We start from the raw sequence: 26,865 nt of genomic DNA, 5'->3' as shown, positions 1-26,865 counted from the left end.
TTAGAAAATATCTATTCATCAAATATCTATTCTACTAATTATATTACAAGAATCCAGTCACGGGAAATAGAAAAATATCAAATATCACCGGTGATGATAAGAAAACATGACAACCTGAACAAGCAGAAATATTGCTATGGTAATCACCATTGTCCTTTGACATCAGCGAGTCCCCCCTGTACTCTCATTGGCTGTCCTGACCCCCCTGATGTGCAGGGGGCGAATCAGCACAGCCCAGAGAAGGAAGGGGGTGGGTAATTGGGGGTTGGTTGGCAGGGAGCTGTAAGTGTGTTGTTATTGTCAGATGGCCGTGTCCCAGAATACGGTGGTCTGTGTGGGGTAAGGGGGAGGACGGATCTTTTTGGCCCCATTGCTTTTCCCCCAGCCTGGGAGAACAGACGCACTTTCTTGCTTGCACTGGTTTCTCTCTTGATTCCTCTCCTGGTGCCTCTCCTGGTGCCTGTCCGGAGGAGGCCTCTCCAGAGATCTCTGCAGGTGCGGATGTTGTCTGGAGCGGATCTCCATGCAGAGGGTGCGTTTCCTCTCAATCTGTTCTAGCATGGTGCTGTCTCCACACATCCACGGCATCTGGGGCATCTGAGGGGGGACAACACATCAAGTCAAGTGGAAACAGTTTGACCTCAAAGAGTCAATTGCACATTGAGCACTGTTAAGCTGAAAGAGTTTGCTTCTCAGAGAATGCAATCTAAGAAATACAAATAAATCTGCATACCTGACTTTGATGCGTCTCTGCTGCTCTCCTTTGTGGCGTCCCCTTTGGAGAGGGGTTAGCAGGCATGGAAGGTGAGCGGCCGTACTTAGGCGCTGCTTTCAGTTCTACAAAGGAATTGAAAATCACATGTTCAGTCATCATAAATGCATCTTATACAGCTGGATGTGTTGTATTGTAACATATATGTTATATGGATCAAATTAGATTCTTTCATGAAATTGCAGTCTTAATCCTCACCATTTCCTGTTCCCAACACCATTGGCGGGCTTCCAGCGGGTCTCCCATGGTGAGTGGGTGTGGCCGTGGATGAATGCTGCCCCGATACTGTGCTGCCATTCCTCTCTTGTGCTTTTGATTGGTCCGTGGTGTAGTTAGCTCTATCTCTGTTATCTCGCCTGGGCGTGCCGTCTGATCTGTAACCTCTTTCTTTACTGTCACGCTTACACTCCATCCCATTAGGACTCTTTGCATCCTTAACATCATAACGATGCTGCTCTGAGCCATTCAGACTTCTGTCTTTGCTGTCCCGTCTGGCTTCAAGGCCAGTTCTGCTCAGTTCTTTACTGTCTTGCCTGGGCAGAGGAGGAGGCGGAAGATCTGGTCCATTGTAGCAGCTCCGATCTCTTCCCTCGTGCCTGGATTCAGAGCTGTAGCCGACCCGGTCCTTGCTGTTGCTGCTTCTGGACGTTTCTTGTCGGGGTAGGATCTCAGGCGGTTGGTCTATTCTACCATCATGCCTATGTTCCATACCATTCCTAGCTCTCTCTTTGCTATCCTGTCTAGGTAACAGCTCCGGAGGGTGGTCTTTGCTATCATGCCTATATTCTGCTCCAGTTCTTGCTCTGTCTTTGCTATCTTGTCGCGGAAGAAGCTCAGGCGGCCTGTCTCTGCTTTCATGTTTCGAGTCCACACCATTCCTGGCTCTCTCTTTGCTATCCTGCCTGGGTAAGAGCTCAGGCGGCTGATCCAGCAGTCTCTCTCTGCTTTCGTGTCTACAGTCTGCACCGTTTCTGGTCCTTTCCTTGCCGTCTTGTCTCGGCAATAGCTCGGGTGGCTGATCTAGAAGTCTCTCTCTGTCTTTGCTGTCCTGCCTCAGTAAAGACTCCATTCCGTGTCCCGCACCCCTGTCTTTGCTGTCTCTCCTTGGCATCAAGTCGCCATTGTTACTTCCTCTGTCCTTGGAGTCTCTCCTTATCAACGGGATGGGTTCTACAGAGCTGCAGCCCCTGTCTTTGGAGTCCCGTCTCACAGGGATGGGCTCCACGCTGCTGCAGCCCCGGTCCCTGCTATCCCTGCGAACAGGTGGTGGGTCCACACTGCTACACCCACGGTCTTTACTGTTGCGTCTGTGGGGCATCGGCTCCACGCTGCTGCACCCTCTGTCTTTGCCCTCTCTCCGGTGAGAAGACTCTTTGCTGTGACGCTCCTTAGACTCTCGCTTGGACTCCTTGCTGTGGCTGTGGCGTTCCTTTCCTTCACGTTTAGACTCGCTGTGAGACTTGCTCTTGGACTCAGCTGTAAAAGAAGAGGACAAAGATATTCAGAGGACAAAGATATTCAGAGGACACATTTATTCAGATGGTTCTGACATCCAAGCTTACTCTACTCTAGTCACTAATTATTATATGATAATGCATTCAAAATAAATTCAAATCAAAATGTGATGTATTAAAAACATGGCAGTAAATTGAATCTATAATTTCAATCACATATTATTTACAGAACAAATAATCTATGACACAAGTTGTTGCACTACCATCAAAAGTCCTCTAGGTGGCACTCACTACACACTGGGGTAGCTGCAGTAAATCACCAGGGTTATATGAGTGGATGTTGAGCGTTGGCAAGCATTAGAATTGTGTTACATTTATGAGATATCATATCCTGAGAGGCAGATAATACTGTCATTAGCTGTTTGACATTTTCCTTAAATTCAGTGACTACTTAATATCATTGCCTTTTTTCACTGTACTCCTCTTTCCCCTTAAAATCTATTTAAACTATGTCAATATAACCATAAAGGTACCATAAAGTAAACATGGTTTTTTACACTTTACATTCTACAACACCTAATATCGTCATTAGTTATCTGTGTCTAACCTTTTCTCATTTCTCCTGTTAGCTACAGTAGCCTATGTGCTCTGACTTCTTCAGCATATACATACAATCTTCCAAGAGGCTCTACAGAGACCCTGATGTATGGCATTGGTTCAAGGTTCAATAAAGATATAGATCATCCTCTGCACGAATAACAGATTAATGTGCATGATTGATCTCCATTCGTTCTATGCCTTTAACATACTATGCACAGACGTCCCCTGACATGCCTACATGTGTCATGCACGCCATTTGAGTGTGTGTGTGAGTGTGTTTTTGTGTGTGTGTGTGTGTGTGTGTGTTTGTGAGTGGGTGAGTGTGGTGATTAACCAGTTGGTAAGTGGGTCAGGCTAGCTGTTGCTGTCTCCATCGTCTCAGAAATAGAGAAAAAAACCATTAACCTCTCTTTAGTGTGTTAGGTTTGTATGTGTGTGCTCAATAGATTGTATGGGTCTGTATGGCTGTCTGACTGTGGCCAATCACAGAGCACCATACACAACCTGTCACTTCCTGAACCCCATGTGGTGCCTGTACACAGGTGTTGGGATCGCAAAAAAAAAAGCCTGTCAACACGACCCACCCTTGAGGTAGAGAGAACATATGCAAATTGGTTACAAGCCATATGGGGCTAGAGGACAAAATACTGTAAAAGGGCACACAGGTAAGACATTACTTGCAATTTATGGCTCATGAATAAAACTGTTGACTATCTAGCTATCACTTAACATAAGCCAGTAGTCTTAGAGACTGATACAGTGAAGAAAATGCATGAAAATCCTAGAATAAAACAGCCAGTGTGCAACTGTTTGGCACATATACAACAACTGGAAGAAAAATATTCCCAGTGAAGTGCAAATCCCAAGAAATCAGAAACTGCCTCTGCTTCTGCTTCCCCCATCATCAGTCTTTTGATCGGTGACTCCTAAAGCTACATCAGCTACCCGATTGGCTAATCAGGAGTAGTCTATGTGCTGATTGGGCAGAAAGGAGGAACAGAAATCCTCTGATCAGGTGTAGTTTTGAGTTAAGAGCCATGGCTGTCCCCCACAGGAGCTCATTGCTCCGTTGCAGACCGGCGTGCCCTGAGCTGTGATTGGCTGCGTTACCCGTGGGGAGGGAATCTGCAAATAAGAAACTGGGATTCCTCCTCCTTCCACTGTTGCTATGTTGTGGTTGCTACGAGCGTTGAGTAAGGATTGATGTGTGGACTCTTTGTAGTTCTTTTATGATGTATGGTTCATTTAGATTGTACAACTCAGCTCTGGGGGTTTGTTAGTGTTGGAGTTATATTTCCCCTACAGGGTTGATTTTTATGTCAAACCTCACTCCACATCATCAGCTCACTAATACACAGAGTTCACTGCACTCTTGGTACCCTTTCAAATTATGCATGACCTGCTTCCATACATGAACTATACTTCATGCATTTAACACCCTCCCCCTCCGCCCTGCTTATTCAGTTTGGAAGCCTACAGTCCTTTGTTTTTATTCCTTTACATTAAATGCATTAAACTTGAAAATATTCAGGTTTAACATGGCTTTTCATTAGAAAAATGTCTGCATTATGCATGAGAATGAGAACGTTAATTTGTGACTGATGGATATTGCTGCTTGCACCAGACTCACTATATGACAGAGAACAAGAGAACAATAGTGTTTTGTGTTGTAAAGTGTTCTTTTCTTTCTTTTTTTTCAATCTTCAAGCAACTTTTGCAACTTATTACCATTATGGGCAGGTTACATGTTTGCCTTCACAGTTCCAGTATTTTTGGCAGTGCCTTGATTGTGGCGTGGCTGTCTGTGTTTAAACATGATGTTTACATATTTAAAAGTAATGCTGCCTGATGGCCTAATGCCACGACTAGGCTTGAGAGACCCGCTGTCCGCTTTAGCCCCTAATCCCCTCAGATTAAATCATATGATCTGTATCAGACTTGGCTCGCTGGACCTAGATTAAACTAGAGGAATGCTGCAGAGAGAGCCACAAACACCCTGTATGGACAATGTGATGCATGCTATGCACAACCTCCTTATTTAGCAGGGTTTTGTTAACCCAGTTGTAAACAGGGTTAAGTTAACCTCCCACTAATGAGGGCACTGAAGACTACTTTTTTAAGACTATGGATTTGCAACAGAGTCCATCCAGAGCATTTAGACACCGACATGTCAGTGTTGCAAAGCATTACATACTGACACTTTTAGATGTCACCCCCTGCTCTCCTGCCTCTGCATGTTTATAGCTCTTCTGAGACCTTGCTGCTCTTCTTCTGTGGTGTTGATGGGTGCTGCCATTGCTCATTAACCCTCTTAACCAAGTCTCTCTCTTAGAAAGAGGTGACGATATGCACAAAAAAGCTAAGATTAGTACATGAATATGCAATAATAAGATGTCTATAACCTTAAAAGAGTTCTTCAGGAAACAAAGACAGATAAATAGATAAATATGAAGACAATTGATCACACCCTTTGCTCCACTACATGCTAAAATGAGTAAATTGAGACAAATCAGTGAAATGACTAATTGGATTGACAGATTGCTGGGCCACTCACTCTCTCCTGGCTCCTTCGACTTCCTGCCACTGGTGTTTTTCTTCAGCATATTCCTTCCTGTGGTGAACAGGTTAGTCAGTTCATCCAGCGGGCTGGTGGGCGTCCGCGAACGCCCTGTTGACACATTCTGCATAGAGCCGTGGAGCCGTCCCACACAGTCTTGGGGCGGCGAACCTTTGCCGTGAGGGGTGGCCGAGGCGCTTCGCGGCAGACCCCCGGGGAACGGCATGGGAGCGTCAAAGGGCGGTGTACGCATGAGACTCAGCGGCGTGAGGCAGCGGCCCATGCTGACCGGCGACGGGCAAGCAGAGTGGCTGCGCTGATAGGAGGATGAGGAGGAGGATTTGTAGAGGGTACAGGGCAGAGGAGGCGCAGAAGAGCGCCCAGATACAGTGAGGGTTGGGGTGGCGGTGAGCTCCCTGCGCAGGTGAGCAGAGGAGGGCGGCTCAGAGGAGGAGGTTGGGGATTTGCTGTAGGACTGGTTCTCCAGCATGGGCAATTTGGCTACATCTAGTGGAGTGAGGGGAGACTCGTCTGAGTTGGGCGAGCACTGGGCCGGGGCTGGGGGGAACACCAGCAGCGGTGGCCGGTGGGTGAGCAAATTGGGGAAGGGTGCAGGAATGTCACAGAGGGGAATGTTACGAGGTGTGGAGCAGCGACTAAGGGGTTCGGGGTCGTAGGGCGCCGGGGTGGGGCATGCGGAGCGACACCCCACCGGGTCAGTCCGGTACTCCATATCGTCCAGAGCCGGGTACTTCATCTCCTCGTACACAGATTCCCCCGGCTCCTCGTCCTCGCTCTTCAGCGGTTCGCGGCCTCCGACGTCGATCCCGCCCATCTCTATGTAGACAGGTTCGTCCTCGCAGTCGTCCGTGGGGCTGTCGTCGCTCTGCGGCGACGAGGGGTTGCGTTCGCTGGGGGAGGTGACGTGGTGGAGGGGTTTGGAGGGGCAACCCCCGCTGCCTCCATGGCTCTTGATGTAGGACTCGTCGAAGGAAACGCTGAGCTGAGTGTTGGGGTTCCTCTTAGGTTTGGGTGGCGGCACCCTCCTGCAGTCCTCACTGCATCCTTGAGCTGCTGAGAGAGAGGGAGAAAGAAGTCTTAACACAACTTAATTTGGGAAATTCATATTCACAAGCACTGCACGAGTATATGTGATTTATTTTCTGTTTTATTCGTTTGTTGACTATTATGCTATATTTCATGATGTGTTATTCTGATTAATATGTTGTTGTGGTGTGAGACAAAATAAAATTATATTGTGACTCTTCTGTGTCGTCTGCGTAACCATCACACATGAATAAAGCATTATTGGATTATACAAAAATCAATTCAAGTGAATTGAATGATCATTAGCATTAATATTAGGCCTACTACAGCTCCATGTGTCTTTGGGTCAGATGTAGGTCAATATGTGTAGCTGAGAGCGATATCTTGAGTCAGATATGTGGGAATAGTTGAGGCATATGCATGTTTCTAGGTCACATATATAGCAGTGGAGCTGTATGTGAGTATAGTATCTGGGTCACACAGTGTGGAGCTTCTTTCTGATAGTGGTGACGTAGCAATGCAGTGTGAATCTCTTTAGATGCGGTGCAGTGAAGCTATGGTACAGTATTCATGTTGGCAAGAATGTACTGTACATACAGTCCCAATGGTAGTGTGCTTACAGTATACAGTGCAGTATAGTAGTGAGTTGTTTGCATGGTAGCCTATTTCTAGGTCAGACACTGAGGTGTTTGGATAGGAGTGTCCCTTTCTGTGATAGGCAGGGGGAGTTAAGTGTAGTTAAGAGCCGGACCGTGTCTGAAATCTTCAAACTGCAGATTTTACACCTTTAATAATTCAGATGCCAGATGGCCCAGACACACGCATACTTCCCGAAACTGTATGACTCACCACCATCACCACACGCACACACACACAATGCACATGCCCACACATTCACAGAAGCAAATTAGGACAGGCATGTATACATTTTCTGCCACATGAACTCACAGTTTATGAAGTAAATTTTTCCACAAAACAGGGGCCTACTGTTTAGTTTATCTGTCTTCCTCACTTTCTGTCTTTCTCTTACACAAAGGTGCTACTGATAGAACTTCAGACATCTGAACAGCTGGTTTACAGAACAGAATAGATAGATAGATAGATAGATTGATTGAAATCAGTTGTAGAGAGAAAGATAGGTTAAAACTTGAATAAAATAGTAAATAATTTAAAGGTTTTCGACAAAATCAGACTTTACATGATTATTTGTCCTGTTTTGTTTTGCACTGGTATTTTGAGAAATTTAGTCATCTGTACATTAAACCAGTTTGATATCCATTTGAACTAAGGATCAAATGCAGATGTGATTGGCTATTCCACAGGCCTTTTCATGAGGCTCCATACCTGCCCCTCATTACCGCTGGTTAATGAGGTGTTAATAGAAGATTTGGTTCGACCCAGATGTGCTCCTGGTATGTGTTTAATTGGATTGATATCATACTTGTGTCTTTGTGCATTCTGCGTGTGTGTGTGTGTGTGTGTGTGTGTGTGTGTGTGTGTGTGTGTGTCTGCGTGCATGTGCAGCTATGCCTCTGTTATCATTATTATGTTAACAGGGTTGCATGGTGGATCTCGAGATCCGTTTCAGCACTGATGATGAATCCATCCCTCCATCCATCTCTCTCTCTCTCTCTATTCCTCCCTCTCCTCCCTTCCCTCTCTCTCCCCTCCCCCTCCCCCTGTAGCGGATGTGTTTACCCGCAACCCCTCCCCCTCCCTCTCCTCCTGGGGAAACAGAATCTAGGTCAATCGCTCCTCCTGAATGAATTCTACTCTGACAAGCTCCTCCCCTTCCCGCTACAGCGCCAGCTACAGCGCACGCAACCCTCCCCTCAGCCAGGGACACCCCCACACTCTCGCTCTGATTGGCTCCGAAGCTTTAGACTTCAGCATCTCTGCAGCCCCATTGGCCAGAGCTGCCTAGTGATATTGTGATTGGCCGGGCTGCAGGGGGTCTTGTTTCTGTGGGATGGTTGCCGTGGCGCCCAGGAAGATCTGTGTGCACACAGAGATCCCCACCAATCTGAGCCAGGCTGGGCGACTCCCTAAACATCACGTTGGCAACGAAGCATCCTAACTGAAATGGAGTCAAAGCTTCCTGCAACCTCTGAATCTCTTTGCTCTCACAGCCCCTCCCCTCGAAGACTATTATGCTATAAATACCGTTTTAGTTTTGCAACGCTTGTTACTTTTTCTTTATGCTCAGCACATGTGTTGTGAGGGTTTTGTTTTTTTCTAAGCAAACTGTTTACATGTGTGCATTGTACATTTGCTACAGCAGAGACTGTATCTGTGGCTTATTGATGCAAACATTCCTTATGCTCAATTAATTCTCGTCCTATCCATTAGAGCTTTTCCTACAGAGCTGTAATTATTATGCCCTCTTTTTTATCCATGGCCAAGCAGGCATACTGTGTTTGTTTATTTTGCATCAGAAAACTGACTGAAATTGCTGCAGGCTGCTTCTACTGGATTTTTATCAAGGCATCTCTTGGAATGAATTTTGGGCTTGCCAATCCTACACTGGGTGAAAAAATGTTTGGCCTGTATTGGTAATTTGCATTATAAAAATCCTAAATTAAGCCAGATTTTAAATGAGGTAATAGCAATATAAAGACATTTCCCCCATTCAGTATAAATTCAGCTTTCAAAACAGAGGCAGATAAAGTCCAGATTCGGATTTTATCTGCCTCTTTTGACTGACTGTGTGACCAATAACCTGCTACGGACAACACAGCACTCTGATCCATCTGCTGCGGGGAAGTTACAGGAGCTGGATCCCAACTCGTTCCCAAATTAATCATATCAGGACATTATCCTCAGCATTCGAAACTGGGACAGCGTTCAAGACCTGGGAAATCTGTTGAGCAAAGTGCGGGGCAAATACTCAGTAACGCCTGATGAACTGAAATGAATTGGCCATGATACCTGATGATGAAATGCACAAACCAAGATAAGCTAAAAATGGTTCTTTGGATATGTTTCTATTCTGAAAATGACCTGATTTCTTGCTGAATGTTTCCAAACACTTTGCCTGTTGAGCATGCCCCACAAATGTCAAGCATGAACAAAATCATTGAGGTCTTTGAATGCAGCTCTTGGGGAATATGTGTGACCAAAAAAGAAGGGCAATGTACACAAAAAATGTGTAGAAGGGTATATGAGCTTTAAATAAATTTGCCCAGTCACTCATATACATGTTAATACTTTCTCTCACGGCTGAATGAGTTAGTAGTAGATTCCATGTCGCATCTGGGGGGCAAGGAGAAATGTGAACGACCTTGGCCTGTACAACTGTTCATCGTCGATTTACTGTACAATACTATAGCAGAATGTAACAGTGTATAGAGGAAACAGGGGTCAGTCAAATAAAGCTACAACTTATCCTCTTTTAATCATTCCAGCCTGTCCCTATGGCTTTGTCCTTCAGCATCCTCAATCACCGTAGCCTGCGTGTTTGATTATTCTGGGATACATCTGCATTGCTGCACTCTGACTCAAACACACTGCAGAGTGGTCAGCCCTGAGAGTCCAGTAAACCCTGTCCCGACCAGTCCATGGTTTGTGGCGCAAATCCTGTCAGATGCTTTCAAGTGTTCTTTCATATGCAGCACATTGGGCTGCAGGCTGTCACATGTCACAAGATGCAGCCAACATTTCTTTTTTATGTTTTAAACTAATCGCGATTTCACCCGATTGTGATTATAGCTTGATATTCGTTCCTGTTACCACGCCATATCCTGTCACTCGCTGTGAAGAATGCACTGAATAGCTAGATGTCATGTCATGTACACTGTAGGGGAAACTGTGCTGAGGAGGGCACTGCAGAGAGCAGCTATATATAGCGCAACAGTATGGTGTGAAGTGCCACCACCGCTCACCGTCACATCGCTCCCCACGGCAGGTGGACGTGGGACTGTGGTCCACCGCCTCCGACGACATGCTCAGCTTGGTGGCCGGGTCCCTCCTGGGCTTGGGTGGGGGCTGCTTCCTGGAGGTAGGGCTTCCCACTTCCTCCTCTCCTCCGCCCCCGCTGTTCCCCCCGCCTACGGAGTGGAGGGACTGGGAGCGCACGGAGAAGCCCGGCCCGCAGGCGAGGGCGTGCGGGTGGGGCACGGGCATGCGCTCCTGGGGGGCTGGCATGGTCATGGAGCCCATACGCAAGTGCTTCCCTTCAGTCGCTATGTCCTCGCCCGTCCTAAAACACAGAGAGAGAGAAGGAGAGGGAGGAGGAGATAGAGAGGAAAGATGAAGGGGCAAAGGAAGAGAAATATATGTGTTATTATGAATGAAGTGACATGATGTCTGATGCAAAAGGTGGAGTGAAAAGCTCAATTGGATTAATTTGGAATCCTTCTCAAGTCACGTTAAAACACAATACTCATTTTTTTTTTTTTAGCAAGAAGTAACACATCAAAACATAAATCAAGTTCAATCACTGAATTATCATATTAGTTTACATGTTATGTTATGGGGGTTGAAAGAGAGACGGAGAGTTGACCCCAGTTTCTCTATCATCTCCTGGAAACTGTGTCCTGTCAGGAGACAGTGAGCTGAAAAGAGCACATACCATACAAAGTCACCATGGCACACTTCTGTTTGTGTGTCTGCGTGTATTTCTTTTTGTACAAGGCTGTTTGTGATGGCTCAGATGATGAGAGTGCTAACAATAAGAGGCGTGTTAGTGTCACTGAACCCGGGTTCTCTTTCAGTGCAAAGCATTGATTAGAGTTTAACCCTGGGTATGGCCAACGCTGCTCACACAGCCACACACATAATGACACCATGGAAGTCCACAATCGATCCCTCTAAACGGATGATTGGCCTGAATGGAGCGTTAATGATGTCTGAGTGTATGGTGGTAGTGGGGGGAAAGGAGGGGCTGTTTGTGTATGTGTGTGTGTGTGTTTGTGTGTGTGCCCTGGGGTGAGAGGGATAGAGGGGTGCTCTTGACTGCAGTTTGTTAAAGAGATGATTTCTGCCTGTCACTGCGGACGTTACCTCAGTTGAGGAACAGATCTCGATCTCACAAGATTATCAAAGCAAATGAGCTCAAGATCTGACTGTAATTAGACAAAATGGTGCAAGCCATGAGAGTACAGAAACCATGATGAAGTTGCAGTGCATGGTTGGTCTCTGTATTTTTTTTTTGATATCATTAGGAAGACAAGCCTAAGCTGTGTGTTGTAGATTAAAATGTTCAAACGAATGACATGAAATAGGCTAAATGTACATGTGTTGCTTTTCTCAAATCTCTATCTCTGTCTGTATGCATGCATGTGTGCGTGCCGGTGTGCATGTGTGTATGTATGTGTGTGTGTGACCCCTCAGTGTGTGACTTTGCTGACTATGACTCCCTCCCAGCCAGCTGCTGAGCAGAAGGTGCTTGGTGGGGTGGGTTCATTGGTCAGGGGCTTAACTTTGCCTAGCAACAGGGTACCCATGGAAACCAGACACAAAACCAGCTGCCATTCCACACAACAATAATAAAGTGCACGTGCACATCAAAACACTCTCATACAGGCATTTTAACTAACAGCAGCCCTACAAGAGAAGGTTACCTGCAGCAACTTGTAGAACCACATGGACAAAGGTATTCCAAAGTAAACATCCAAGCACTTGAATAGTGGAGAATAAAGGAATATGCTGTATGGAATATATTTGGCATCCATGTTTGGAGGAAAAATATCTTTAAAACAGTCCTCAGAAAAAAAAGTAGAAAAATCAAAGCAACCTACAGTACAATCCGCACTCAGCTACAGGTGTCTGTAGAATAGTAAGCATAAACAAACTGGCTGTCTGTGGCACTCAGTCTCTCTCTCCCTCCCCGTCTCTCTCTCTTTCTCTTCCCCCCTCTCTCTCTCTTTCTACCTCACTGTGGTAGAATATGTGCATGCATGCTGTATGTGTGTGTGGATGTGTATTGAGTGTGCGTATGTGCATATGTATTGTGTGTGTGCACGTGCGCGCGTCTGTGACCGCGTGCGTGCATGGCCGTATGCATGGAGTGTGTTTGTGTGTGGGTGTATGGGTGTGACTGGAGTAGTAGTGACTGGGTTATTTATAGGATATTTGCCCAGTGATTGGCTGGAGGACAGACCACAGGTGCACTCGGACCAGTTGGAGTGACTTGTCGTTGGGCAGCTCTGCACCGCTCTCTCGCCGTGACACCATGTGACAGGAAAAACAAGATCACACAAACAAACAAAACACTAGGGGAGAGGTTCAAAAAAGAAGAAAGGTCCAAGGCACTCTTCTGAGGGGAGAGGTCTTGAGAGGAGAATGTTGCTTAGAAATAAAATATGCCTTTGTGTGTGCATTCAGGTGTGTGTGTGTGTGTGTGTGTGTGTGTGTGTGTATGCATGTATCCAAGTGTGCACAAGGGAAATACAGAGAGAAAAACAGTGTGTAGGAATGTCTATGCATATGTACATATATAAGCGAATGTGTGTGTGTGTGTGAGCACACGTGCATGTGTAAGTGAATTTGTGTGCATTTGTGTGTGTGTGTGCATTTGTGTGTGTGTGTATGTGTGTGCGAATAACCACTCCTTCAGATGCAATGCAATAAAAGAAACCCAGAATGGGTTGGCAGCAGGCAGGAAGGCCCGCCTCACTCAAACCGAATGTGCTGATCTGATTGGCCTATGGCTGTTCCAGCTGTCACCAGGCAGAACACATCTCCTGCCACTGAGCTCCTCACACTTAATCTCTCTCTAACAGGTTTTTTTTCCTTTCCCTCACTCTTAAACACACTCGCTCTCACAATCTCTTTCTCTCTCACACACACAATCGCCTTCTCCTTTTGTCCTTCTCCATCCTTCTTTCTCACACACTCACCAACATGTTCTATTTTTCTCTTGTTGCACACACACATGCGTGCACGCACACACATGCTCGCGCACACGCAAACGCAAACACACACGCTCAAATCCTCACACTCGCTCTCACTCTCCATCAGTTACTGTAAAAATGGGTCGTCTCATTGACCTACTTATAGGCCTCATGAAAAATCCAGTTATTTTTTAGACTCTTCCTCCAGTGACTCTGTATTAATATTTTAGCTTTGGCAACAGCTGAGAGACACTGGAAGGATAGCGGGACACTAGATGCCACTTTCCTCGGGCATCGCCCAGTCCTGGAACACACACCAAGTTACAGAACTGCATCAGACTGCTACGGAGAATGGAAGCAAGGAAGATCTGCTGGCATGTGATAAAAGGGAGACCAGGAGAAGTTCCTTAGTGTCCTTCTCACTCCTCAAAATGTAGGATTTTGAATGTCAGGACAACTTGTAACACACATGCAGTATGTATGATGGAGAAATGAATCACAGTGGCAGCAGAGAACCAGCCCATTTTGAATTGCGTGACCCCTTATCTTGGCCAGAAATGTGACAGTGTTTGAAATTTACAAAGTGTTCCAGGATAAATCCTATCAGTTAAGAACCACATCTGGTCACACCCAAATGCTCAGCCCCAAAACGATGTCAATGTAATCATCTGATGCACAGCTAAAACTCCCAACAGCTGCTAAAATACCTTCTACCGTGTCAGACAGAATCAGAACTGATTTTTAGATTCTGTGACAACATCGGACACCGTTTGCCGTAAGCCTTTCCACTGCAAACTGCTGTTTGTTTAGCCTACTGCATCATTAGATTAATTGTTTGACCATCAGAGTGGAAAATAAGTGTTCAGCTAATACTTGATTTGCTGTTCTCTCAAATCAAACATGCATCCACTTGATTCATGTCCTCTTTAAAAATCATTCAATCTTTTGTAGCTCTGCTCATGACTATACTTTCACTATGGAGACAATAACATGGCTGTGACTTTAAATGAATAATATAACTGTTTTGTGTGACTTGAAAATTCGAGACTTCAGACAAGTCATCAATTGTAACAGATTTGGTTCATAATCAATAATGTCTATTCATATTAGAGCACCTCATAGAAGCAATGATTTGTGACATAGGTAGCTCCTGAAGAAGAGTTCAAATCAATACTCGGCCTCTGATGAGTATAAAATACTGTGGCTGACTGAGTATCTTTCGCTCTCGTTCTACTCTCACTTGTACCATAGGATGAAGCAGCAGCGAAGGCCATGTCACCACACCAAGGCATCCTTAACCACTTGCAATGTCCCATTATCATCCCCAGTGAACCAGCCTTGACTCAGCGCTCGCTTTGCTACCCATAACTCAAGCACGCCGCATCCACGTGCCGGGCACGTTGTGGGTGCATGCCTCTTATTCGCTCAGCTTTCGGGATGCCGCACGGTGGTGTGGTTGCACACAGTGGCATTGCTGTACTTACTCGCTCTTCACAACAGACGAAAAAGGGGTGAAGCCGCACGTGTAAAGGCACATTGATTTCTCATAAGATTGCAATGCGAGTTAGTCACTGACTCAACTTCCCAATTCTCAAATACCAAACTTTCGCTCTGAAAAATGTCAGAACAACCTTTTGACAATGTACATTTCTTTCACTTTTTACAGTTTTGCACACTTTTTACACATTCTGAAACTTTTGTCCCTTTCCAGACAACAAATAAGAAAAGGTAAGTCAGTACACATTACAACAGCTACCAGTTAAATCTCTAAACAGGTCTTATCACTCCCCCACATCCTAACAATCTTTTTCACTGCCCTTCCTCCTCCCTTCTTAATTCTAAAAGCTCTCCATCTCGAAAATGGAGCAGTGACGACCTCCATCCAAGGACAAGTCCCAAATAAGTCTAAAAGTGAAAAATTAATTATCCTCTATAGAGCATGGGGTGCACCAGTCCACACTGGCAAACCCAAAAAAATGGCAACCTGCCATTGCCACAGGGACCCACTGGCCACTCGTCCCAATTCTTTACAACCTCTTCCTGAAGTGAACCCACTGACTCCTATCCTTGCATTTACAGTAGAGAAACTGGTGTGCTGGTTTTGAGCAAAACAGGTGAGCTGCCAGGTCCTCCACTATACTGAAGAAATGCAAAGTTAAATACAGAATTATTGTGACCAATACATGTTCTCCCCTGTAGGAAAGACAAAAAGACAGACTCTTGTTTTGCCAGTATAGGATCTCTGTTTCTCTAACACTGTAAACACTGTTCTAGAGGAAAATGGTATTGTAATAATGGTGCTGAATGTTTATACAATGGCCATGCATGCATTGCGTGTATGAAAATGCAAAAGCTTGCATTGTGTGTTAACACTTTACTGCTCAAGCTAAGGAGTTTGCATTAGCATAATTTCTGCATGACCAAACGCAAATGATGTGTCTATGAATCAGTTGTTTATTATTTTCCTCCCACCTCTTTATGGCTTCCTCCTGTTTTCTCTTCTTGTCGTTTTTCTCCTGCAGGTAGGTCCTGTTTCTCTCATTCCTGGCGTGGTCCAAGTTCTGAGCCACCAGGCCGTTGTAGGCTCTCAGCCCATTCTCCTCAACATACTGGAAAAAACGTAGAGTTTCCTCCTCTTTGGAGCTCATCATTCTTCAAGTCTATCCACAGCATTCTGATAAAGAAATATAGGAAATATTAGTCAAGATTATTTGCAAAAAAGAAAGCAATACACCACTAATGTGGACTTGTGTGCATCATATATGAATAGACTCTAAATGCAAACCAAACATGGAGTTGTGTCAGTGATTATTCATTCAACCTTCATTTTTCAAGGTCAGCCTTGTTGAGATGAAAACAAATGGTGCAAGATTGCATCAGCTCCATAATAATGTCACACACTGACTTTGTGTGATGTTGCTGTTGTTTTTAAGGTTTCCGTCTGTTGCTATGGGGTACATGGCCCTCAGAGGGTTTGTATTGGTGGTGAGACTTGCATCATGCCAGTGACCTCGAGTGTAATCATTTCCCCTGGAGCTTGGGAAGCATCATTTCTCTTTATCTTTCTTACACACATACAGTACATGCACTCATACACAACAAGCACACACACAAACACACACGCAAAAGCTCATCCACACATGCAAATACACTCACAGTCAAGGGGATCACTATCTTGCTATAATTACCCTTATCAACAGCCACTCCAAAGAGAGCTCTTGATAAAGATAAGAACGTTCTCTATTGATCCATGACCAATATAGAAGACATTGAGACCTCTCCTGTCATATCAGTTTGTGAGGCTAGAGATAGAGTAAGATGAGGACATGTTCACATTGACCATGACAAAGTTCTTTGAACAGGGTCATGACTCTTCTGGATGAGCTTCACAGAATGATGTACCAGTAGGTTTCAGTGTCTTCCTCACTGACTATGGATCAATAGAGATTATTTATCTTCTCCACTTATTATAGCAAATGTTCTGTCTGAATTTGCTGGTATGAACCTATAGCGAATGTATGGCTGGAACTGAAAAAGGCCTTTACTCTTCTGCTGTTGCACTTCATTTTGGGTTCATGCCGGCAGATATAATACACTCGGGGACGACCATGCAGATGAGGTAAACCGAACTTACTGGACTGTGATGCATGCTTTGTATATAGGAAAGCATCATCAATCTTATGTTTAAGATCTAAAAAGCATCTCTCTTTGAGTTGTCCCATTATGTCCTCTGATTCTGTAAAAGACTATTTCTGACAGCATCATTGTCGCACATTCAAAGAGAGAATTTGGATGTTTCAGTGAGGAAAGACTTCAATGAAACCGAACATTTTGGTGCAATCCTTCTATGATTCACTCCAATTAAACTAGAGTCTGTTAAAAATAGCATTGTGTGCAGCTACTTTAGATCCAAACACAGCATGGAGCAGCTAATGATGTGATGCAGTGCCGATGCATGTACAGTATATACTGTATCTATGTGTGTGCATGCAAAAGTGTGCAACTGCATGCAGCGTGGTATACTATACTATGTGCTACAGCCCAGTGTGAATTTGCAGAGGTCGGTGGTGGGAGAGAAGAAGACAGTGCACGCTTTTATGTAGGTCAGTGTTTTCAGATCAGCCTAAGACTCATGCTTGTTTACGTGTGAGAGACGCACTGAGTGTGAGCGTGTGTGTGTGTGGGGGGGGGGGGGAGGGGGAGGGTGTGTGTGTGTGTGAGTGTGCATGTGTGTGTGTGTGTAGCGAGGCAAGGGGGGCAAGGGGGCTTGGAGGGCAGCCAGATGGAGATTGCAGGGCCAACTGAGAGACCGGCCATTGTCTGGCCATCCTCAGCATCCCTCTACCTCGTGTCTATTTATGAATAACTCCGGCATGGGAGCTAGGTCAATGGGTTTATCTGCCTGCTCCACTCCCTACGACACATTGCTCCTCGGCTCTCCTTTGCATAGGTTTTTCCAGGCATCCGGAGAGGACTGATAAGAGTCAACAGACAGAATCGAATCACCACCGCAGAGCAGAGTTCAAACCAGGGCACAGAAGCTCGGTGTCAACATGTAGGTTTTTTTTTTCTTTTTTTACCTCACCATCAGGTCTTATCACTGATGCACAGGCACAGGCAGAGATCCGAAGCTGTATAAAGGAAATAAATCTTGGTTGCTGATGAGAAGTGAGGTGCACTATAGCTCGCTGTGTGAAGGGTGCAGCGGTAGGAAGGCTCCACAGTTCAAACACTGTTTGAGCTGAATTAAGCCTGCCTGCCTAATCCCTGTAAGCCTGCAGCAGCACTCTGCACTGGAATCAGCTTGTTTATCACACAGTTTTTACCAACCAAGCCTTTCACATTGGTTTCTCCTCCTATAAGTCTTTCATGTAAAATATTATTATTATTATATATTATATGTTCAGCTGTCTTTCCCCTCATCTCTATAATAACCATCTATTTGGCTACATCTTTGTTTGGTCTTTTCTTTTTTCAACCAAACTTCATATTCCTCTCTCTTCTAGCTCTTTCCCCTTTACTCGATGTTATTTCCCATTTTTCATCTCATCTCTCCTGTCTCCCTTTGCTCCAGTTGACATGGGCTGCAACAGTTGGAACACCGAGGTGCACTTTGCTTTAAAAGGAAATGAAAGTGGCACACCGTTTCTGTTTCCAGGCAACGGTGTCACAGGAGAAGGGCACCATGGATATTCTAGAGACACAATGTCAAAAAGATTGCAAGGCCAGTAGTCTGGTGACAACATGCGTGGACACACACACACACACACACACACACACACACACATACACACACACACAGACGCCAATGCAGTACAGTGGATCAAGTATCAAAGGTTAACCTATAAACCCAACAACCTCAGAGTGGTGCAACACCTGGTGGCTCTGCGTGTGTGGTTTATATGTGCACTTGTGAGCATGCATGCGTGTGCATGTGAGAAGAGTGAAATACACTGTATGTTTGCATGCATGAGGATGTCTACAGCATGTGTGTGTATTGGCATACTTACAATGGGGCTGCGTCCCTGCTGGTTTGTGGACCAACGTATCTGCTGTCTTCCCCAGGTGAGTCCAGTGCACGCTAGTGAACTCTGACCTATGCTGGAGCACCAGTGCACTATTCCACTTAAATCCACATAGACTTCCATCCATTGTATGGTCCAATTGATTGGATTGCTAAAAGGAGTCCCTTCGACCCAGGTTTAGGCTGGTGGCAGGGGGGAGCTGGGCCGCTGGATGCCCAGCCCGATGCTCCCTCCCCTGGGTAGAAAGGGGAGATGCGGCCCCTCCAGTCCAGATGGTGCTAAACTCCAAGCCAGGTGCCAGCTTCACTGCTCCACACATCTGCACATGCTAGAGACAGAAGGAAGATGCAGCGTAGCAACAGACCGCACCCGAGACTGCCGGCATGACACAAATACACACAAACACACTCACACACTCTCACATCAAACTCCCCTTGCAGTTGCAGACCAAGCACTCAAGCACTCACTCTGATGCTAACTTAAGTAATACTACTTTCCCAGAATCTCTCTCCTTCTGCTTGAACCTGTCCGGATGCACCGAATGTGTCCGAGTGTCGCACAGGTGACAAGAATCCTCATCCACAGTGCGCTGGAGGCTGAGAGCGAGGTAGAGCAGAGCGGCGTGTGTTTCCAGGTATGGCATTCCCTGCCCTCTCTCTCTGTCTTGGTCGTCCACACAGACACAGGTCCGTTCAGTCGGCCTGTGCTTAAGCAGATGAGACTGGGCTTCCAAACTACAGATCACAACACAAAGAACACGCCCACTGCCTACTGTAGCCACCTTCCTCCCAGCAAATCTCCTGCCTTCCCCTCACTAGAACGCCGTCCCCTCTCTCTCTCTCCCTCTCTCTCTCTTTCAGTCCCTCTCTCCCCCCTCTCTTACATTCCTATCTCCCTTGCTCTGTGCTTTTCAACTCATCCTCATAACAACTCATATCCCAGTCTGTTTTTTTTCTCCCCGATTTGTCTTTTTATGTTTTTGTCTCGTATGTCTCGCCTGCCTTCCCTTTGCGGCTGCACTGTAACTGGAGCCCGAATGTGTTTTTCTGCTTTCAGCACCACGGAGAGCTCTCTCTCTCTCTCGTATCTCTCCCTAGGCATGGGTTAGTGGATGAGAGTAGAGGGCGAAGGGGGGTTGAGTGGGTGGGCACAGTCAGAGGGGGCTGAGTGGGGAGATGCGGGAGGGGGGCTGAGTGGGAGGAGTCACTGGGTTGCCAGGGTGTGACCTCATTAGACACAACCTCCTCTTCCCCCGGCAACCACAGCGCTCCCGTCCTCCCCATCTCCCCCCCCTCTCTCTCTTACAGCTCGTAAACAAGACTATGACACAAAAACACTTGCAGTGAATACACCGCGTTGCTCTCAAGTGCATTCATTTACATGTGCAGTAGCCAAAACAAAGCATAATAAAACAGAGAGGAACAAATGCATGAAAGCAAAATACCTAAAAAAGGAAAAGGAAAGCAATGCTTAACACACATTTGCAACATACACATGCACATACTGATGCAAGATTAAAAATATGTTTGCATAAACAAACAAAGTGAGCAATTGATAATAGAGACCATGTTCCCTGGGGCTACACAGATGAACAGATAAAAGCTGGGACAGAGTTGAGCTTGAGTTGCGTGTTTTGTCATGGGGCTACTGCGGCTGCTGTGTATTTCAGTTTGACTGTCTGAGGGATGGGGTATTGGTTTCAATAGTGCTGTTGGTTGTTTATGTGGTGGGAGCGCTTGGTACATGGTGCAGAGGCAGGAGTCGAGGGGGTGGGGGGCTGGGTTTGCTCGGATGGATTAACACTGTCGACACAAAAGGATTAGGGAGCAGCGATCTGTTGTTTTCATCAACCCTTCCCTCCATTTCTCCACCCCACCCCACCCCCTTCTCCCCCTCACTTTCCCCCCTCCCTCCATCCCCTGTTCTGTCTCGCACTCTGCTGAAGAAATAAGGGTACCGGAGCGGGAGGTCAGAGGCAACAAAATCACTTTACACAAACATGTGATGGTCAGTTTAGGGAAGGGGATAATGGGGTTGTTAAAAATAAAGCGAGGGGAGGGGAAGCCAAAAGGAGCAGCAGCGCACTGATGAGTTCAGCAGGGCTAGGGATGAACCACTGTGTTGGATTGCAAATGATTATCAAAAGCACCAATGAAGAGGCATCATTTTTGAGAGGAAAAGGAGATTGAAATTAGACTAAACAGTACTTCTCTGCACCAAGTTCAAATACTCTTCTCATAACAGTGTGCCACATGCCATAAATAGCCGATTACTATGATCTCATTGAGATAAAACGCACTGTCAAAAGGTAGTCACCCCTTTTTTCTGCCTATTGTGAGGGATGTGGTTGACTGGTCACGCACAAAGCAAGTCACTCTATCCAGATCAAGTCAGCACACACACACATACACACACAAACACACACACAAAGGCCTGGTCTGACCTCTGTCCACGGCCTGTCTGTACAATCTCAAAGGAAGTATTTAGATCCCATCAGAGTTCAGTGAACACAGACAGTGGGGGACTCTCTGGGGTGAATGGGTTAAACAAATTTTTCCACCTATGTGCACAACAGTACTTTGTTTTGTGAACAGTACAGCACACTCCCTCAGGGACACCATTGAGAGTAAACTGTAAGATACTGTGCCTGTAACTTCCAAACGTACACACACTCGAGCACACACACAGAATGCATCCAAAATGGTGCCTAAATACCTAATAATTACAGATTAAAAGCATGACTTAATGTACGTCCAAATGAACTTCACCTATCACCAGTGCTAGAACGCACAGAACTAAGCCTCTGATTTCTGATGCCATACCAATCAAGAGGGTTTTCAGGTAACACAACACACCCTCTGGTGGCCATATTGGAGGTCCTCAGCTATTGGCAACACTTGGCTATAACAGTGTGTAATAGGTTCATTTCTGTGCCATTTTTGACTGGAGACTGATCAATACATCTGTGATAATCTGATTAATTTTGTGTTTATTTACCCCCTTGTTAAATAGCTAGCTAACAATAGCAACTGGTCAGCGTCTTGTTAACAACTTGTTAACACTTGTTAACAACTGTTTACAGTAGCTAACATTAGCAACCTTGCTAGAAGCTAATAGTTTCTAGAAGTTGCTTGTTAACATTAATATTTGTTGCTTTGCTAAATTAGCTTGGCTAGTTAACTAGCTATCAAAGCCAAATACATGTTTGTTCAGATTAACTAAGAAAGCTATAACTTGAAGTGCTTTGGAGTAATGCAGGCTAAGGTGAAAGACAAGACAATTTGCTATGTAACAATAACCTGTTTGAAAACAAATCTACCTGATTAGACCATGTTACTGTATGGTCCAGATCTAAACTGTATAGATGTATGTATCTTTTCCAGATATCTCTCTTTCTGAGCCTGGTTGTTATTTAGCCATTATTTGTACACAGCCAATTTTTTGATTGACCTCCAAGATGGCAAAGCCACGGTCGGTAGGAGATTATTATAGCAACTGTAAAGCCATAGCCTGGAGGTGCAATATTATTGTATTGATTTCATGGATTCATTCAATGTTTTTGTGAAGTTAAATAAAAGACAGTTTTAGATTAGAAGTCATATAGGCCTACATAGGCTTCATTCAGTCATATTTTTCAATTTGTTCCCTATGGAAGTATACATCATTGCACAGATCTGCAGACAGGTCAAAGGCATTGTCCCAGTTGCTACTCTATCTCTATCTATCTGTCATTGGTATCCAACTGTTCGGGGTTGGGGCCAATTCATGAACAAAGTCATCAATTGGAATTGGAATTTCAGGAAGTTTAATTTAATTCAGTGAAATTCTGTGCAATTTCATGTTTTTTATTAGCACAGATTACATGTAGTGCTATATTATCAATAGGCCTACTGGAAATCCTAAAATGTAAAAGCTATCTTTCAGATGGTATTTGATGCATAACTTGTAATTGCAATACATACATTACAATTGAATGTATTTGATGTGTGTAACTGTCTTTTATTTGATTCATAATGTTTGACTTATACTGTTTAGCAAGTCAAGACAATCGCTCTTAGAAGTTGAATTTCATGTAATTTAATGGAATTCAATTTTGTTTCCTGTCATTCCAATTAATTCCAATTCTGTTTCCTTAGAGCTGGATGCAATTCCAATTCCAGCTCCAGGAATTGAATTGGAATTTACCATGCATTCATGAATGGCCCCATCCCTGGTTCATACTCAGTTAAACCATGCATGTAATGATGTTGTATTGATCCACTGCTGTAACTGGCTAATGAAGTGTCCATAAAAACCATTAGACCAATCAATTCAACACCACTGAGGGAACAGAGCCTTTATAAGCAGAGTAAGGAGTCTGCTCTTTCACTGTTCTATTATTTCTACAATTTCTTACAATTAAGAATTGGCACCTAAACATGCCAGTTCCATAAATGGTATCTCGTTTAGTGGCATTGATACTCATAAAGTGTCTATGAGGAGAGTGGTCTGGCCAGTTTTCTGCTCATGCAGGTGAGGATGAGGAAGGCAGTGGCAGGACAGAAAGTGAGACAGTGGCTCTGAAGATGTCAGACTCTCATTAAAGATTCAGCATGGCTTACTTCCACTCCTGCACATTCCACTGGAGAGAAGTGGAGCGTAAGCTTCCCGCTCTGACCAGCAATGTGCAGACACCTGGTCAATGTGTGTTTGCACATACATGTGCTCATGTGTATACACGCATGCGCGCGCGCGCGCGCACACACACACACGGGGCAATGCACACACCTTTTGTGTAGATACTCATATATAACCTTTTAATAGTCATACCATATTACTGTTTTATAAAGTCTTTCTCTCATACAAGTTGCTGCATGAATTAGAGAGATTTTTACCCCTTTGATGAACATTTCTAAAAGCATTCACAAGTTCTTTAGCATTCAGTGGCACAGCATGAGGTCATGTTCTATTTAATCAAGCTTCTCAACACTCATTTACCGCCACTTCCTCCCTCCAGAGACGTCAAGCAGAGACTTGTCTCTAACGACCACCCCCCACACTTCCCGCTGTTCCACCAAGACAGAGAGGTGAAAATGGGGGAGTGAAGAGCGTAATCTCTCAAACAGGCGGTTGAGGGCTCCAATCCAAGGGGTTTAACCCCCCGTAAACCCCTTAAATCCCCAGTTTAGAGGGCCAGAACTGATGGGCTAAAGCCACCACAGATTGTCTACTAACTACTGGACCCAGACAGAGCATGAAGACAGAGAATGAAGGAGCCCCCCACCACCGGCTGCAACCCACAACACCTCACCCCCCTGTAGTCCTAATCAAAGGATTGGATGGGATTGACTGGCATCAGAGGTGCAACAGTTATGTTCTTGACCATTGTGATATGTTTATGTAAAATGATTTCAGGGAGGATAGCAGTATGAGGATATGGTGAGTTTTCTGTGATCATGGTGATGATCAGTGGTAGATATCATTCTTTGATGATCATCAATTGAGGCTGTATAAATGTTCTCTTTTAAATAATGACTATAAGTATGGTGGAAGTGACTGATGACCTACTGACTAACTACTAACTAATGACATGGGGGATTATTTTGAACAATCACACTTATTGCAAAGGACAATTTAGTTAGGTTGTTATTTCCTATCACCTGAATTAGGTTAAAATTACAGAGAGCATGTTGCCCTTGCCCCCTCCTTATGAAGGTATTTATCACAATCTGATTTTGGATTTATGTTAATGTTGCTGCATTTAACAGCATGAACATACTGTATATAGCAGACAGAGGATTCTTCTGCCTGAAGTTACACAGAAAGCTAGGATAATGGGCGCCATCTGCTGGCCAAATCAACAAACACTTTAAGTGCATTCAGTCTTTGAAATCAAACACATACCTGCATGCCTGTCTTCAATAGGCAATTCTCGATCAGGAGCTCCACCCCTCTGTAGCTCATGACTGCATAGAATCTTGCAAATTAAATTCTTTCGTTTTATACATTTTTGCTCCTCCTGAAAAAGTCCCTTTTGAACCTAACAGGGAATTCCTATAGGATTAGTTCCAAAATATAACAGAATACAATCATAATCTGGCAAATTTCAGAATGGATCTTTCAGGCCTATTAAACAATCCAGTAGGATTCTTAGTACCCTGTAATTCGGATAAAAGTCCTGCGGGGTTATACATTGTATGAAAAGCTTGCAAAGTTTCTATCTGAATGTTATCAAATTCTAAAAGTTCTGTTGGACTGTCCAGTACTATCCTGAAGGGTTGCTTCTGAAAAGCAACATATCCCCATTTGATCATATTTTATACTTACATTTTGGAACCACTTGACAACAATTTGTAGCTTCATTAAAGAAAAAAAAAGTTTACATATCCACAAATATGTCTATCATTGTTGTTTGCATTTCTGAATTGTTTTGTTATGGACATTAATTACCATGATAATGGCTAATGTTTGTTAATAATGCAAGAATGGGGTTATGGCATCAATACATGATCACAATGCCAATGATAAGAGGATTGCTACTTGCACGACCTGGATACATACAGCTATTTTGACCTGATTCCCACTGGAAAGACACAACAGACATATATAATGTTACTCAGTGGCTCATGTAGGCCTTACACAAACACAAACATTATATACAAGCAACGAGCAGCACGTCAGTCCAAATCAGGCCAATTCCAACCCAGAAACAAAAGAAGCTAGCTAAAGTGGAGGTTCTCATCCTATCTTGTACCAATGCACACTTTGCCAAAACAACTAGCCTAAATTCCAAGGTACACCAAGATGCTTGAAAAGGCCAGAGAAAGCCATATATGCTAAACGTGTTTGGAACTGTGCCAAGAAAAGTAACGTGAGTAACGTGATACTCGTGATACCACAATACCCAAGCTTATTAATATTTTCTTACACCCGTAAGATACTTTGCCTTCCCTCTAATTACAATCATTTTAATTGGCTGCATGAAATATAAATCAGCTAAAAATGGTATGGTTACCTCAGTAGTGCTATCTGTCGTGAATGTTGGCTACAGCTGACAGAATAGGCTACATCTGTAAAAGGGATAGAGAGAGAGAGAGAAATGGTGGGAGGGTTGAAAGATATACAAGTTATGTTTGTAAGGGCTATATTGACACAGTTTTAGATGGCTTGGAGAATTTGTACTGGTGATCTCATAGCACGCTGAGCACAATGCTCTAGCAATGGACACTTTTTTTGCTGTTTCCAGAAACACAAATTAAAAATGCTACTCTTACAGCAGAAGGAATTTTGGCTAGGGAGGTTAACATTAATGATCCCAGAACAGATCATTTGTTGCTTGATAATATTTAATGAAAACTAGTTTAACTCTGCCCTGTGAACAGGACAGACAATAAATCTGCCCCTAGAACGAGCATGAGCCTTTTAACCTACTGTAAATAAATCTGCCCCCAGAACAAGCATGAGTCTTTTAACCTACTGTAAATAAATCTGCCCCCAGAAAAAGCACGGGTCTTATAACCTACTATAAATAAATCAGCCCCCAGAACAGGCATGAGTCTTATAACCTACTGTAAATAAATCTGCCTCCAGAACAGGCATGAGTCTTATAACCTGCTGTAAATAAATCTGCCTCCAGAACAGGCATGAGTCTTATAACCTACTGTAAATAAATCTGCCTCCAGAACAGGCATGAGTCTTATAACCTGCTGTAAATAAATCTGCCTCCAGAACAGGCATGAGTCTTATAACCTGCTGTAAATAAATCTGCCTCCAGAACAGGCATGAGTCTTATAACCTACTGTAAATAAATCTGCCTCCAGAACAGGCATGAGTCTTATAACCTGCTGTAAATAAATGTGCCCCAAGAACAAGCATGAGTCTTATAACCTAGCCAAGGGTAAATAAATCTGCCCCCAGAGCAGGCATGAGTCTTATAACCTACTGTAAATGAATATGTCCCAAAAACGAACAAACATGAGTCTTATAACCTACTGTAAATGAATCTGTCCCAAAAACGAACAAACATGAGTCTTATAACCTACTGTAAATAAATCTGCCCCTAGAACAGGCATGAATCCTATAACCTACTGTAAATAAA

General features: G+C 44.4%; 1 protein-coding gene across 1 annotated transcript; it reads right to left on the bottom strand.

Moving 5' to 3' along the window:
* Window positions 1-32: 32 nt before the first annotated feature.
* On the bottom strand, window positions 33-15,914 carry nyap2b (neuronal tyrosine-phosphorylated phosphoinositide-3-kinase adaptor 2b). Its single transcript, XM_078287913.1, has 8 exons — window positions 15,736-15,914; window positions 10,312-10,628; window positions 5,381-6,454; window positions 1,825-2,248; window positions 1,458-1,674; window positions 971-1,403; window positions 734-837; window positions 33-597 (listed from the first exon to the last, which is right to left on the bottom strand). The coding sequence occupies exons 1-8, from the start codon at window positions 15,912-15,914 to the stop codon at window positions 301-303; spliced, it is 3,045 nt and encodes a 1,014-aa protein (XP_078144039.1). The 3' UTR covers window positions 33-300.
* Between the last annotated feature and the right edge of the window lie 10,951 nt (window positions 15,915-26,865).

Source organism: Centroberyx gerrardi, chromosome 13, assembly GCF_048128805.1.
Source record: "Centroberyx gerrardi isolate f3 chromosome 13, fCenGer3.hap1.cur.20231027, whole genome shotgun sequence".
NCBI lineage: Eukaryota > Metazoa > Chordata > Actinopteri > Beryciformes > Berycidae > Centroberyx > Centroberyx gerrardi.
Note: the sequence above shows the minus strand (reverse complement) of the source record. Positions and strands in the feature narration are given on the sequence as shown.

What these genes read in the sequence shown, in the direction of transcription:
- nyap2b (XM_078287913.1), bottom strand. Translation starts at nt 15,914, where the DNA reads ATGATGAGCTCCAAAGAGGAGGAAACTCTACGTTTTTTCCAGTATGTT. An exon ending in GGAATGGAGTCTTTACTGAG is followed by an intron (nt 1,675 to 1,824) that starts GCAGGACAGCAA and finishes GCTCTTACCCAG; the next exon opens with GCAGGATAGCAAAGAGAGAG. An exon ending in CAGAGACGCATCAAAGTCAG is followed by an intron (nt 598 to 733) that starts GTATGCAGATTT and finishes GTCCCCCCTCAG; the next exon opens with ATGCCCCAGATGCCGTGGAT.